The sequence below is a fragment of the Meriones unguiculatus genome, chromosome X (assembly GCF_030254825.1).
Source record: "Meriones unguiculatus strain TT.TT164.6M chromosome X, Bangor_MerUng_6.1, whole genome shotgun sequence".
Classification (NCBI taxonomy): Eukaryota; Metazoa; Chordata; class Mammalia; order Rodentia; family Muridae; genus Meriones; species Meriones unguiculatus.
In genome coordinates this window covers 141,462,312-141,479,184 of record NC_083369.1, presented here as the reverse complement: position 1 = coordinate 141,479,184, position 16,873 = coordinate 141,462,312, and the positions used below count along the sequence as shown (strand labels likewise).

The 16,873-nt window shown below is 36.6% G+C and overlaps 1 protein-coding gene across 8 annotated transcripts in view; it reads left to right on the top strand.

The window, feature by feature from the left end:
• Positions 1-16,873, top strand: part of Rps6ka3 (ribosomal protein S6 kinase A3) — a 118,172-nt gene that overhangs the window by 26,669 nt on the left and 74,630 nt on the right. For 5 of the 8 annotated variants that reach the window (XM_060374610.1, XM_060374609.1, XM_060374612.1 and 2 more), the window contains one exon: positions 5,139-5,195. In XM_060374610.1, coding sequence (XP_060230593.1) covers positions 5,154-5,195 — 42 coding nt within the window. In that variant the 5' untranslated portion in view covers positions 5,139-5,153. Of the gene's footprint in view, positions 1-4,050; positions 4,095-4,411; positions 4,433-5,138; positions 5,196-16,873 lie in introns of all 8 variants that reach the window. The other 3 variants (XM_060374604.1, XM_060374603.1, XM_060374607.1) reach the window with 2 other exon arrangements.

Below are 16,873 nucleotides of genomic sequence, written 5' to 3'. Positions count from 1 at the left end.
TTGACTTTTTACACATTTCAAAGTAACAAAGTAAAGCATGATTACCATTTCCTAACCTTTTCTAGTATTTCACATCATATTTGCATATATACAATCTGCCAAGCTCTACAGGTTTTGTTTGGTTTTGTTGTTTTAGCTGGCAGGCATCTTGGTAGGATGAGAGAGGAGAAATACATTTGACTCACTTTAAAACTATTTTTCCCACACTTATTCTTCAGCCACAATGTACTGAAAAATAGCACACATATGATTTCTTCTATCCTGCTTGGCAGGAAATTGACTTCTGTGAGTGATGAGAGAGGCATCTCTCCTGTTCTTCACAGCATAATATCTTTAGAAGTTATCTGTAGAAATGGAAACATTTCTGGATCAGTTTATAGTCAGAAGAGAAAAAATATATAGCATTAAGTCACCTGTGATGGAGTCTTCTAGTTACAGTTTTCTGTGAGGTGGGCATTATATATATATATTTTGTTTAATAAATCCTATACTCTATCTTTAGAAACTATAGAAAGTACAGCATTGAGTCAGATTAATCATGTTTATCCTACTCTCTAGTGATAACAAGGGCCAGTTTTCAAAGTGGAAATAACTTAACTGCAAAAGTAACCTTAAATTCACTTCTAATTTTTGAATTCTTGTTTTGATGAATGATGCCAATGGTTCATTGAAACAAAGTTTTTTTTTCTATTTTAGTAGAAAAAAAGTGGTTTATAAAGTTGGTATGTTGGATAATACTGGCTTTTGTATTTTCCTGCTTTAATAATGACGTTCAAAGTTAAATCTTTCCTAAATTCAAAAAGAAGTAAATATTTGTCTACACTAGAGAATAGGATGCCTTTGAGGTCATGTTTCAGTTCAGTTGTTTCTTAGAATGTTTATTTTTAGTATTAATTACCTAAATAGTTCCGAAAAGATAATACATTATCAAAACTTGAGAGTGACATAAAATTGAAAATAGTGAAGTGGTTTACAGGGTTTTTTTTTTATTCCAATGTATAGAAATTGTAGCAATAGATTATAGGTGGAAAAAGATGAATCATTAAGACCTTTTCTGTGGTAATAAGTTGAGTTACAACAGGTTCAAGATGAAAGATATACTATCTTGAGTGTGCCCCAGCATATTGTTGGTGTATAATAAGTTGTTCTTTAAATAAAAAAAAAAATGAGGGTCGGCACTAGATGGTTCTTCAAGTAAAAGTAGCTGCTGGGAAACTTGATGACCTTAATTTAATCCCTGGGACCCATGTAATAGAAGAAGAAAATCCACTACCTCAGGTTGCCTCTGGACTTCATACACACACAACGGCACAAGTAATCCTCCCACTACCACCAAAAACAAACTAAACAAATGTTGGGACTAGAGAGCTAGATCAGTGGTAATTAAGGGGACTTTTTCTTGCAGAGGACCCAAATTCAGTTCCCAGCACCTACGTTAGGTGGTTCACAAGTGTATGTAACTCCAAGAGGATGCCATACTTCTGGCCTCCATTGGCACCTACATATACCTGTATAAACCCATACATAGACATACAGATACACATAACTAAAAATAAAATAAATCTTTTAAAAAAGACAAAGACTGAATCAACAGAAAACTTAGTATGTGTCAACAACATGTTGAGGCATACCCAAAATTGCAGATATGGACAGCCTCAATGAGAGTATATTACCTAAAAAAGGGGGAGGTAATATGCCCTTATTTCTGCATTTTTAACCAGAGTTGTATTTTTGACTGCATGTATCTTAATATATTACTCTTTAAAATTAATCGAGAATATGCTCAGAAAATGGGATCACAAGCCTCAACTGTCTTAAATATATAAAGAAACTTGAGGTTTTTTCTGGAAATGGTAAGACTTGGCTACTTTATAAGCATGGATGTAGATTTACTTACAATGACTTTGCAGGTAATATAAAAGCAAATTAATATTCACTTGTTAGTAATCTTTTTTTTTCATTTGTTAGTAATCTTAAATCAAATTTGTGATTGAGGAAAAATTACTGTACAATGAGGATTTATGTCTTTTTTTTTCCAGAGGCAATCTAGTACTGAGCTTCCTGGTGAGCCCATATTCTTGTCCGGATAGTAACATAGGGGAAAACAGGGTAGAAAGAATTTAAATAAATTATATGCAGGAGGAACAGAAGAGTTTGGAGATCTTTTTGATTATCAAAAGAACTTTATGTCATTTTATTCTTCTGAGGCTGTCTCATTTTAATAGCACTTTACATTTGTATGGTTAGCTAACAAAGTGCTTTCTTAAAAATTATCTCAATTTTGAGCTGAATAATAACCTTTTGAGTAGACAGGGAAAATAGTCCCCATTGAGCATGATAGATTCGTTGAAAGTACAATTTCCATAAATCATAAGGCTTATGAATGCCATTTCTCTGTGCCTTTACCACTGGTCTACCAGTTCCAAGTTTAGTGCTGTTCCTGTTACACCAAATTACTTTAGAAGTAATTTCAAAATTGTGATGGTTTTGTATGCATAAAAACTTAAAAGAACCTAAGGGTTCTAAAATTCTGTTCCCATGGAAAATAAAAGTACACTCCCAATTAGACCAAGAGTTCTAAAATCCAAATAATAGCAAAAGGTAAATAGAATTACTGGATGGCAGTATTCACTAAGAGAACAAATACAGGAAAAGTAGCAGGTTGGTCGGCCATAGATGATATGATTATATCTGAACATAATAAAAAATAACTAAAAAAAATAATTAATGCTGATTGTTTATTAAATGCCAAATGCTCAGCACAGGTTTTCATGTAATTTATCTTTCATCTTCATAATACTCTGAATAATACTCGAATTTATCACTTTCCATGTACAGAAACTAAATCTTACATGATTTAAATAACTTTTCCAAGGCTTCATCATCAGTATAGAATAAGATTTTTAATATACGTGCTTGACTCCAACCCAGTGTTCTTTCTTTTTTAATTTTATAACTCAGTGTTCTTAAGAACTAATTTAAGGTTTCCTTGGGGTCCCTGGATTGGATTTAAAACAATCAGTAGTCAAATAAAAAGTTATACCTTTTGGGGGGGGGAAGGTGTGTCTTGGAGATAGTTTAAGATGCTCTTGCCACAGAAGTGTGAATCTTGTAGCTTCTAAAAATGTGTCAGGAAATTAAGATTTTATTTTACATATGCACCTCCCACCAATTTCCTGCATTTTGGCACCAATTTTATCCTTTGTGTTATTGTATGGACAAACCCTAACCTAGGTGCCCTTGTTTAAATCAGTAGACGTTTTAGAATGAATAACATGTTTACATTAATTTTCAGGTCAGAACCTAGAGCATAGCATGAATAAACAAAGAATGAATGAGTGGATGAAAAATAGTGCTGGGGAGAGTGGAGAGACAGGAATTCAGATTCAGAAAATCTGCCTTGTGTGATTTTGGGGGCTGCTTTTTATTACTTTCCAGTTTATAATGCTCTAAAAAAGATTAACATAGATTCTGGTACACTTGTTGAATCAATAAGGAGATACAGGGCTTTGTCCACTGAGGGAACAAAAGAAGACCGTTTATATTCCCGAATTCCTTCATTTTAAGTTTTTCTTTGAGATGTGGGCTTGCTACATAGCTCAGGCTGGCCTAAAATTTACAGACCTTCTGCCTCAAGATAACAGGTTCTAGAACTATAGGCATGGATCATCACTCCCTACTGTTTTTTTTTAATTACACAAATAATACATATTTATTATAGATACTGTAGATACATTTCAAAATTCAAATGAGTAAAGTAAAAGTTTAAGTCATCTGAAATTCTGCCATTCAGAGATAGCCACTGTTAACATATTGATGTATATTCTTTCAGAGTGTTTTCCCATGCAAATATATACATGTTTTGATGTATATATTTGTTTAAAATGGGTTTGTTATAGTCCATATTGTTTTGTAAACTGCTTTTCAGTTATTATATGTGACTGTCTTTCCATGTTAATACATTTACATCTTTATCATCATTTTAATGACCACATAGTATTCCATTATATGGATGTATCATACTATATTTAACTAGTTCTCTATTGTTAGGAATTTAGGTTTCCAATTTGGAGTTCTTTTTGGAAAAAATTATGGTGAGCATCTTGTATATACATCTTTGTACACTTGTCTATTTTAATAGAAGAATGGATGGGAAACTTTAAATTTTTTATGTCTGATATTTGTTTATTTTAATACAGACTCAAATTGTCTTCTTGAAAGATTGTGCTGATTTACATTTTCTCCACTGTAAACCCGAACTGCTTTTCCCCATGCCCACTGAGTGTTCTTTTTAGTCCATTTGTAAACTATTACTGATTTGGAAGGTAAAGGTATCTTTGGGTTAAATGCATTTCTATGACTGGCACTAAGGCTGAATTCTTTTTTTCCCTTATTGCTTATTTCTGTTGAGGTTCATCATTTTTTCTTACAGGTTTGTAAAACAAAGATCTTTATGTATCAAGGATACCAACTCTTTGTCATGTTGCTTTAGTTTTTTTTTTTTTTTTTTTTTTTTTTTGTAATGTTTGTCTTTTGTAATCCCTTGTGTCTGGCAAAATAACTTTTATGGATGCAAATGTCACTTTTTTCTTTATGATTTCTACTCTTACCTTGTAACTATTACTCACCCATATAATAAAGCTTACTTAATTTTGTTTTTTACATTTAAATGTTTAGTCCATCTGGAACTAAATTTTGATGTAGAGATTGAGCTTAGTTTTCTCTATAATAATTAATCAACCGATTAATTATTAATGGAATTGGAATTTAGAATGTGTATTGCTGTACAAAGATTATAAATGATGTTTGGTGAGGCTTAACTAAGACCATGTGTAATACATTTATGTATGAAGCATAAGAGCTCACCTGGAAAGGTAGCCTTTATTTATTGGTTACATGGAAAAATTGCTTACATAAGTTTCAAATAATTAAATTACCTATGAACTTTTGAAACACAACTTGTTGCAAAGTTGTACTTGCATTCTTAGATGGTGGTTCTAATTCATTGAAGCCCTTTAGGGGTAGAGATATTCTAGATGATGGGTTGGTAGTTTTGTTGGTTTATTTTCTGTCTGTCTTCATATAATTTTGATGTAAAATTTGTTTTGTTAACTTTCTACTTGCTGTGCTTTTCACAGAATGGACAGCAAATTATGGATGAACCTATGGGAGAGGAGGAGATTAATCCACAAACTGTAAGTAGAATATTGTTTCACAAAGGACAGAGACAAATCAGATGATATAAAATTATTCTTAATTCTAAACTAAGCAAAGCAATCATTTTATAATATAAGCCACTCACTGATGCTTTCACATTAATTTTACCAAAATATGCCAGTGACCTTTCTAAGCACTGTTTAAGATTTGTTTTAAAAGAATGACAAAGCTAGATCTGGTGGCACAGGCCTGTAATCCCAGGAAATTGAGGCAATAGAATCATATGTTTGACACCAGCCTGGGTTAATAGTAAGTTCCAGACCAGCCGGGATTACATAGACTCTGTCTCTGTCTCTGTTTCTCTGTCTCTGTCTCTTTCTCTTTCTCTCTGTGTGTCTGTGTGTATTCATTTGTATGTACATACATATTAATGTCATATTAAAGAAACATTTAACACAGAAAGTGGATATTGACCATTTCTTCCCTTTTTAATTTGTTGTTCAATATTTAATACCCAGCATCTAGATCTTGGCACACATTAAGTATTCATTAAATGTTTATAAATGAATTAGTATGTTGTTGCCAGTCTCCCCGGGATACCTATCTATTGTCAACAGCTCAGCTATAATTTTGTTATTCTATGCATATGACAGTAATTCTGCAACTTTATTTTTTCACCAACATGTCTTGGACATCTTTTCATAACATCTGTAAATTTACCTTTTTAAAAAAAAAAATGGTTACATCTTTTTTACAGTGGTTACATGCTTTACTATTTTGTGTGTGTCTTATATTTAATGTAATTTCCACTATTTATTTTTATAAGCTTGTATTTCAGTAGACTACAGAAAAGGTTACATTGAGCCAAAAGGTATGAATATTTAAATTTCAACAGACATTACCAAATGCCTTCCAACACAATAGGTTTGTAAAACTAGTTAAAGTTTCACTATAGAACAGTACCTGTTTGACCATTTCCTGTCCCATACTGGAGTGTTATCAGAAAAGTCTTTATGTACCACTGTATATATTTAATACTTTCTCACTTTAGTTTGCATCTTATTTGATTATTAGATTAAGTATTCATGTATTGTTGGCTTCATGTTTTATGTTTAGCATGAACTTCTTTTGGATAACTCATTTCTTTTCTGGTTTGTACAATGTCTGAACATATTCTGGACAATAGCCTCATGTTTTTATCAATCTTCCAAATATTTTATGCAGTTTTTTAAACATTGATTTTGCATTAAATATGCACATAAGTTTTTATTTTAAAATTAATACAACTGGGTTCTGGATTTTATGTTTAGTCTAGAATACCTATCCCCCAGGCTGGAGAGATGACTCAGAAGTTAAGAGCACTGGCTGTTCTTCCAAAGGTCCTAAATTTAATTCCCAGCAACCACACAGTGGCTCATAACCATCTATAGGAAGATCTGGTGCCCTCTTCTGGTGTACAAGCGCACATGCAGACAAAACAAACTTACGCTATGAGCTATGTTTCTGTCCAAAATTCCCTTCTCATAAGAATGTTGGCCATTTTATTACGGACTATCCTGTTCAGTACAGCCTAATTTATATTGCATTTACAAAGATTCTACTATAAAATAGGGTCACATTCATAAGTAACAAGGCTAGAACTTGAACATCTCTGTTGAGTTTAACTACAATCCTCCTTGAATATTTTGGTCTTTTTCAACTACTGTGCTTTTACCATATTTTTAATATGTGTAAGGCAAGACTTTCTCTTTTAAAAATTATAATCTTTCACATTTAATTTTTCAATAATCTTATATTCCGTTTGTCTGTTACTCCTGAAAAAGATGTACTGGAACTTTTAAAAATTAGATTGTGCCAAACTTATAGGCTAACATGAGAAATTATTTTAATAATATCGAGTCTTCATATCTAGACATATTCACTTACTCCAATATTCTTGTGTATCTTTTCTCAAATTTTATGGATTTTTACATACAGTTTTTATACACTTTTACAAAGGCAAGGTAATTTATGTGTATTTTATAGTTCTTTTTATTTTGGGGGGGGAGGTTCCCCACTCTGAGACTAGTCTGAAACTTACTGTGTAGCCTAGGATGGCCTCAGACTGGTAATTTTTTTGCCTCAGCTAAGAACTAAAATTATAAGATTATACTAACAATGCATTTTAATTTTTGTTATTATAAATTTGTTAATTTTCCTATGTTTTACACCCAGTAACTGATAATATTTATATATGTGTTTCTTTTCTACTTTAGTAAATAGGGAAGTAGTTTTGAAACATGATTAAATGTAGCCCAGGATGGGTTCAACTAAGAATGTCAATGAATTCCTGATGCTCTTGCCTTCACCTTTCACATCATGGAATTAAAGATAGTTATGTGTTTCTTTTGTTTGTTTCTTTCTTTGTTTTGAGACAGGGTTTCTCCATGTAGCCTTGGCTGTCCTGGACTCACTTTATAAACCAGGCTAGCCTCAAACACAGAGAGATCCGCCTGCCTCTGCCTCTCCAAGCACTGGGATTTCAGGCATGTGCCATGGTGCTCAGCTAGTTACGTGTTTCTGTTGGCTTTTTAACATATTGCAAAAGTTATTTTTTCAGAAATCAACAAATTGCTATGAATACCGTATGAATTATGGAAGAATAAGCTTATTTTACTCTTCTGCTTAAAGCTCTCTAATAGTTGTGTGTTTCCTACAAATAAGGGCTAAACTCTGTAGTATGACCTATGATGTCCTGTATAATAAGACCTTTCCACACATCGTCTCTGGCCACACTACTCTGTCTACTACTCAGAGAGCACTCACTCAAATTTCTCAGCTTCTCTTTTACTTTAGCACTTTCATAGATATTTCTTTTTCCTCTGGTTCTTAACCACCCCGCCCCTTTCATTTAATTCTTAATCATTGCCGAGGCTCAAGTTTAGATATCATTTTAGCTGAGACATCTTCCTGATATAACTAGCACTTTCACTTCTGTCTTGAGTTATGCATTTTCTTTTGTGCTGCCGTAGTAGTCTATGTATATCTTAATGCAAACACCACAGAGATTCCTTTATTTGTTTAGATTCCCTATTGAAGTGTAAACTACATGAAGTAATGGCCAAATATGGCTTATTCATTGTTTTATAGTACTCAAATGGCGAATTTGTTAATTCATTCTATGCATGGATTAAGTTTTAGCTGTAGAGAAAAGGCCTAGGACTATCTTGATTTTGTCTTTTCAAATCATTTGATGTATTTTACATCATGGACTATAATGTATATTGACATAAACATAAAATTAATCAGTAAATATTAACATTAAATCTCTTTTGCTTTGCGTAACAATCCTTTTAGATGGAAAACCTCCAAATTTTCTACTTTTTATAGTCTAAAATGAAAGCATATGATGTCGTACCGCTTGTACTTTGCCTATGGTACACTTCATCTACGAACTGCATTATCGATACAAGTTGGAAAAATGTAGAACTAGAATATTACCAGCAATGTGAATCAACATTCTAGTAAATATGGAATTAGATTTAGCTATCAAGTACAAATTTAGTACACCTCTAATGTAATTAGATAAGACTATCCAACATATAAAGTGGCTCAGTGGGTTAAATGTTTGCTGTGCCAACATGAAGGCCTAAGTTTAGAACCCGTGACCCACATAAATCCAGGTACATGGTAACAGAAACCACTAACCCTAGCACTACGGGGTTATAGACACAGGTGGATTTTTGGTTAGGAGCTTGCTAGCCCAGCTTTCTAGCTAAAACAGTGAGAAGCCTTGTCTCAAGCACAAAAGTGGAAAACAATAAAAGAAGGTATTTATTGTCAGTCCTTGGCCTTCAGATGCACATCTGTGAGCATGCATACTCACAAGCATACACCTCACACATATACACAAAAATAGATAAATGTAAAAATTATTACCAAAATTTATATTAGCATTGTTCTTGAAAATCGTCCTTTACATTTATTTTTTAAGTTATTTATTTTTTTTATAAATTACTCACTTTGTATCCCAACTGTCGGCCCCTTCCTCATCCCCTCCCAATCCCAGACTTCTTCCCTATCACTTCCCATGTCCCTCTCCAAGTCCACTGATAAGGGAGATCCTCCTCCCCTTCCCTCTGACCCTAGCCTATCAGGTCTCATCAGGACTAGCTGCTGCATTGTCCTCCTCTGAGGCCTGGTAAGGCTGTTCCCCCTACAGGAAGTGATCATAGAGCCAGCCACTGAGTTCATGTCAGAGACAGTCCATGTTCCCGTTATTAGGGCACCCACTTGAAGACTAAGCTGCCATGGGCTACATCTGTGCAGGGGTTCTAGTTTATCTCTATGAATGGTCCTTGGTTAGAGTATCAGTCTCAGAAAAGAATCCTGTGCTCAGAATTTTTTGGTTCTGTTATTCTTGTGGAGCTCCAGTCTCCTCCAGGTCTTTATATCTCCCCCTTCTTTAATAAGATTCCCTGCACTCTGCCCAAAGTTTGGTTATGAGCCTCAGCATCTGCTTTGATACCTTGCTGAGTAGAGTCTTTCAAAGGCCCTCTGTGGTAGGCTCCTGTCCTGTTCCCTATTTTCTCCCTCTTCTGATGCCTGTTCCGTTTGCCTTTCTGAGTGAGGATTGATCCTCTTACCCAGAGTCCTCCTTCTTGCTTAGCTTCTTTAGGTATACAGATTTTAGTATGTTTATCCTATATTATATGCCTAATATCCACTTATGAGTGAGTATGTACCATGTATGTCTTTCTGTTTCTGTGATACCTCACTCAGGTTGATCTTTTTCAGTTCCCACCATTTGCCTGCAAATTTCATGATTTCCTTGTTTTTAATTGCTGAATAGTGTTCTATTGTGTAAATAAACCACAATTTCGGTATCCATTCCTCAATTGAGAGACATTTGGGTTGTTTCCAGATCCTGGCTTTTGCAAATAAAGCTACTACAAACATGGTTGAGAAAATGTCCCCGTTGCATACTTGAGCATCTTTTGGATATATGCCTACGAGTGGTATAGCGGGATCTTGAAAAAAATCCTAATTTTCTCAGAAAGATCCAGATTGATTTCCAAAATAGTTGTACAAGTTTAAATTCCCACCAGCAATGGAGGAGGGTTTCCCTTTGTCCACTTCCTCTCCAGCATGTATTGTCACTTGAGATTTTGATCTAAGCAATTCTGATGTGTGTAAGGGGAAATCTTGGGGTTGTTTTGATTTGCATTTCCCTGATGACTAACGACGTTTAGTATTTCTTTAAGTGTTTCCCTGCCATTCGATATTTCTCTGTAGAGAATTCTCTGTTTAGGTCTATACCCCATTTTTTAATTGGATTACTTGATTTGTTTCTGTTTAACTTCTTGAGTTCTTTATATTTGTCCTTACATTTCAAATACAGTTAACACAATGGAATACTACTCAGAAATTAAAAACGAGGAAATCATGAAATGTGCAGGCAAATGGTGAGATCTAGAAAAGGTCATCCTGTGTGAGGTATCCCAGAAGTGGGAAGACACACATGGTGTATACTCACTTATAAGTGGATATTAGACATATAATATAGGATAAACATACTAAAATCTGTACACTTAAAGAAGCTAAGCAAGAAGGAGGACCCTGGATAAGATGAACAATCCTCACTTAGAAAGGCAAACAGGGTGGAAATTGGAAGAAGGAGAAAACAGGGAACAGGACAGGAGCCTACCACAGAGGGCTTCTGAAAGACTCTACCTAGCAGGATAATAAAGCAGATGCTGAGGCTCATAACCAAACTTTGAGCAGAGTGCAGGGAATCTTATGAAAGAGGTAGGAGACAGAAAGAACTGGAGGAGACAGGAGCTCCACAAGGAGAACAACAGAACCAAAAATGTGGGCACAGGGGTATTTTCTAAGACACATACTTCAACCAAGGGCCATGCATGTAGAGAACCTAGAACCCCTGCACAGATGTAGTCCATGGCAGCTCAGTTTCCAAGTGGGTACCTTAGTAAGGGGAACAGGGGCTGTCTCTGACATGAACTCAGTGGCTGGCTCTTTGATTACCTCCCCCTGAATGGGGAGCAGCCTTACCAGGCCACAGAAGAAGACAATGCAGCCAGTCCTGATGAGACCTGATAGGCTAGGGTCAGATGGAAGGGGAGGAGCACCTCCCCTATCAGTAGACTTGGAGAAGTGCATGGGAGAAGAGGGAGGGAGGGTGGGATTGAGAGGGAATGAAGGAAGGGACTACAGCTGGGATAAATAGTGAATAAACTGTAATTAATATATAAAAGAAAAATTAAAAAATACAATTAAAAGTTTGCTTTTTGTCAGCTATGAATAATTCACATGGTGAAGGTTAAACAGCTATATTAACCTATAAAAATTGTATACATTTATTATCTTAAAGTTTCTATAGGTCAACAGTCTGTGCACAGCTTAACATAACCTTTGAGTTGTAAAGACTCTCATAGATTGCAGTCAGGATACTGTCCCCAGATAGCTTCTCATCTGAAATTCGACTAGCCCTGTGTCTGTTTCTAAGTTCATATGGCAGTTGGCTAAGATTCCTAGTCCACCGGAATTGTGAGATAATATATGTGTGAAGATTGTTAACTGGTAGGCTTTTTTTGTAGGTTGATTAGTCCCTTTATCATGGTCTGCAGTCCAGAGTTATGATAAGCCAGCTTTCACCAGGACAACACAGAAGATGAAGAAAAATGAGGAAGAAGAAAACTGAGCCTCTTAATTACCTCTAATGAACTACTCTTCACCCTAACCTACCCTCTTACTTGTGAACTGCCCTTTGAGAAATGAAACAGGCACTTACTTTACTTGCATCATTGCAGTTTTAGGTCATGTATTTACAGCAGATTAGTCTGTATCTAACCCACTCAAACCATTGATTGGCTGAGTTCTTCATGTCTGTTAGGTGCCAAGTACACTACTACCTTGGTAAAGATGTGAAAGAATCTAAGAGGAATTTTCAGTTTTAAAGGCAAAACAAAGCTGCTTTGTTCTACTTTTCTTGTGGGAAATTGTCACCCAAAACAATTAAAAAATAAGAAACAGAAGCTTTTTTTTAAATTAGAGATATATTTTGAATCGTAACACATACATGAAAAAGCAGATGGAAACCTAACAATAGGAAGTGATTTTAGAATACTCCAACATGAAGCAAGCCTTGGTTACAGCCCTGGAACCTCAAAAAGAGGTCAAGAGGGGCCCCAGGTACTATGGGAAGTAGATTCATAGCAGTGAGCTAAAAATATGGCAGCTTGCAAGAAGGTGTGCCATCTGACTTGTCCTAAGATCCTCAAGTTGTTTCCTGCCTCTTTTTTTTTTTTATATATAGGATTGCCTAGGCTAACTTTGAACTCTCGTGCTCATGCAGTTCTCCTGTCTCAGCCTCCTGAGCAGCTGGAACTCCTTGTACATAGTACCTCACCCTCATTGTTACTAATAAAAATTAAACAGAGAGAGGAAAGGTAGAAAAGAAACACCATTAGAAATGTATTTTCTCATATTTTAATCTTTGAAATCACAATGTTAATCATAACCAATGGAATGGTGCCTTTTAATTGCATGATTTTTTTTGCATACTTGTATAATGTTGCTCATGTTCTTATATTAGGTAGAATATGATTGCACTGTTTTCCCCCAAGTAAGGATGACTCTCTGGATTAAAACATCCCACCAAAAGACTATTAGTAGGAGAAAGACCAAATAGGCCTGATCTTAAGAATAGTCATTTTTATGAAATACCAAAACACCAGGAATAAAGGTAGTGCCCCCTCCCATTTTTATTGTTATGGTGGTGGTGCTGGTGTGGTTTTGGTCTGGTTTGATCGGCCTCAAAAATAACTGAGATTATAGATATGTGTTACTATGGCCTATTTCTAAGAACTTTTTAAAGAGATTTTTAAAAATCATATAAAAGATTGGACATAAGAACACTATTACATAATAGAGATGAAAGATCAATGGCTTAAAACACACAGTGAAAATGATTTTCAGCCAGTATATTTGTAGACATTACCTGTTGGAGAAAGTTTTTAGAGAGTTGTTGGCAAAGAAAAAGGCAAGATACTGGGGACACAACGGATCTGGTACTACAATTTTGCTGAGGAAAGGGCCTTCTCATCATAATAAATAAAGGAATTTTCAGAAGACTAGTTTATTCAGTAGGCTTAAAAATACCAAATCTGGACTGAAACACACACCTTCAGGGATGCTGCCCACAAAGAGGATAGGAAGCTGCCAATAGTATAAAAGCAATGAATTCTCCAATAGGTCTGAGTGTTGAAAATTCATTTGAGATACTGTTGCAGAGTAGAAAGAATTTGAAATAAATACAAGGAAATCAAGTTTGAAAATAAAGCCACTATAATGTAAACTTAAGAAAAGAGAATACACCTAGGAAATAAACAGTTTCTATATAGTCAGAGTAGTCTTAATGTTATGCTTGCTAAGATATAAAATATGTCTAATGATATCAGAAATTGATAGTATTAGATAACATGTCAGGGAAGCCAAGCATGGCTTATACCTTTAATCCCAACACAAGTTCAAGGCAAGTGTAGGCTACATATTGAGTCCTAGGTCAGCCTGAGCCAGAGGGTACTCTCTCAAAAGTATCAGAAGAAATGATGAAAAGACCTTAAAGGGTTAACATTGGCAGCAGTTTTTGACCCTTTCACCCTTAATTGAAAATTTTAAGTCAGTGGCCAGCTCTTTGATCACCTCCCACTGGTGAGGTGTCCTTACTAGGCCACAGAGAAAAAGGATCCAGACAGTCCTGATGAGACCTAATAGGCTAGGGTCAGATAATAGGGGAGGAGGACCTCCCCTATCAGTGTACTAGGGGATGGATGTGAGGGAAGTAGTAGGAGAGAGGCTGGGATGGGGAAGAGTTGAGGGAGGTTCCTATAGCCTGGATACAAAGTGAAAAAATTATAAATAATAATAATAACAAATAAAAAGTTCAGTAAAAAATTTTCAGTAACTATATCATGTAATCAGATTTAAAAACTGGAAATTGCTGAGTAGTATTCCATTGTGTGAATGTACCACAATTTCTGTATCCATTCCTCTGTTGAGGAACATATGGGTTGTTTCCAGATTCTGGCTCTTACGAACAAAGCTGCTACGAACATGGTTGATCAGATGTCCTTGTTGTATACTTGAACATCTTTTGGATATATGCCTAGGAGTGATGTAGCTGGATCTTGAGGTAGCAATATTCCTAATTCTCTGAGAAAGGGCCAGATTAATTTCCAAAGTGATCGTAGAAGTTTGCATTCTGACATGCTCAGCAGTTAAAAACAAGGAAAGCATGAAATTTGCAGGCAAATGGTGGTAACTAGAAAAGATGGTCCTGAGTGAGGTATCCCAGAAGCAGAAAGGCACAAGTGGTATATACTCACTTATAAGTGGATATTAGACATATGATACAGGATAATCATACTAAAATCTGTACACCTAAAGAAGCTAAGCAAGGAGGAAGACCCTGGATGAGATGATCAGTCCTCATTCTGAAAGGCAAATGGGACTGACATCGGAAGAGGAAGAAAACAGGGAACAGGACAGGAGCCTACCACAGAGGGCCTCTGAAAGACTCTACACAGCAGGGTATCAAAGCAGATGCTGAGGCTCATAACCAAACATTGGGCAGAGTGCAGGGAATCTTATGAAAGAAGGGGGAGATAGAAAGACCTGGAGGAGACAGGAGCTCCACAAGGAGAGCAACAGAACCAAAAAATCTGAGCCCAGGGGTCTTTTCTGAGATTGATACTCCAACCAAGGACTATTCATGGATATAACCTAGAACCCCTGTACCATGTATCCCATGGCAGCTCAGTCTCCAAGTGGGTACCCTAGTTATGAAAGCAGGGACTGTCTCTGACATGAACTCAGTGGCTGCCTCTTTGGTCACCTCCCCCTGAAGAGGGAGGGAGCAGCCTTGCCAGGTGACAGAGGAAGACAGTGCAGCCAGTCCTGATGAGACCTGATAGGCTAAGGTCAGATGGAAGGGGAGGAGGACCTCCCCTATCAGTGGACTGGGGGAGGGGCATGGGAGGAGAAGAGGGAGGAAAGGTGGGATAGGGAGGGACCTCCATGTGAGATACAAAATGAATAAATTGTTACTTAAAAAAAGTGCAGCCTAAGTTCTCCTGAATATAAAAGAAAGATCTCCACTCAAACCTTCATATTCAGAGTTCATCTCAGTGTGCATCTTTAAACATAACCTTTTATTTGTGATAAAGCCATTTCCTTCTGACTGGATTTTTCTTTTCTTCGCTCCTCATTAATTCCTCTCTTCCGTTTGTTGATTTTCCTGTAATCTTCCTCCCACCCAAATCTTAGATACTTTTCTATCTTCTTTAAGTTTTTTTCCATTAATTTATTTATTTCATTAAATCATTTAATAATTTACGTCCCTCCTCTCCTCCTGGTCTCTCCCTCTCTCCTCCTCTTTCCCTATTTCCCCACCATTTCTCTTCAGAAAAGGGGAGGCCTCTCATGAGTATCAACCCACCTTGGCATATGAAGTTGCAGTGGGCATAGACAAGGCAGCCCAGTTAGGGAAAAGAGATCCTAAGGCACACAAGGAACTCAGAGACAGCCCCTACTCCAATTGTTTGGGGACCCACATGCTGACCATGCTGCATGTTTGCTAAATATGTGTAGAAGGCCTATATCCAGCCTGTGCATGCTCTTTGATTGATGGTTCAGTCTCTCTGAGCCCCCATGGGCCCAGGTTAGTTTACTCAATAGGTCTTCCTGTGATGTCCTTAACCCCTTCTGGCTCCCTCTGTCCATCCTCCCACTCTTTCACAAAACTCCCTGAGCTTGGCCTATTGTTTGGCTGTGGGTCTCTGTATCTTTTTCCATCAGTGCTGGATGAAACCTCTCAGAAGTTAGTAATGCTAGGCTCCTGCCTGCAACTATAACAGAATATCAGTAATGTTAGAGGTTAGCTCTCTCCCATGGGATGGGTCTCAAGTTGGGCCAGTCATTGGTTGGTCATTCCCTCAATCCCTGCTCCATCTTTATCCCTACACTTCTTGTAGGTGAGACAAATTTTGGGTCAGAGGTTTTATGGGTATGTTTGTGTCCCCATTCCCTCCATTGGAAGTCTTGCCTCATTATAGGAGGTGGCCATTTCAGGTTCCAAATCCCCTGATGCTAGGAGTCTTAGCTAGGGTTACCCTCATAGATTCCTGGGAGTTTCCCTTGACCTAGGTTTCTGGCTCATCCCATAGATTTCCCCCCACCAGTTCCATTTCTCTCATTTTTCTCCTGACATCTGCTCCACACTTGATCCTCCCTGTTCCCCTCCCCACCCCCTCTCCTACCCAGTTCCCTCCTTCCACTTACCTCTGATGTCTATTTCATTTCTCCTTGTGAAGCACCCTCTGTTGGGCCCTCCTTGTTATGTGGCATCTTCGGTTTGGATTATGGAATGGTTATCTCTTACTTTATGACTATAAGTCCACTTATAACTGAGTGTATACCATGGGTGTCTTTCTGCTTCTGGGATAGCTCACTCAGGATGATGTTTTCCAGTTACCACCATTTACCTGCAGATTTCATGCTTTCCCTGCTTTTAATTGCTGAGTAGTATTCCACTGTGTAAATGTACCACAATTCTGTATCCATTCCTCAACTGAGGGACATCTGGGTTGTTTCCAGATTCTGGCTATTACAAATAAAGCTGCTATGTACATGGTTGAGCAAATGTCCTTGTGGTATG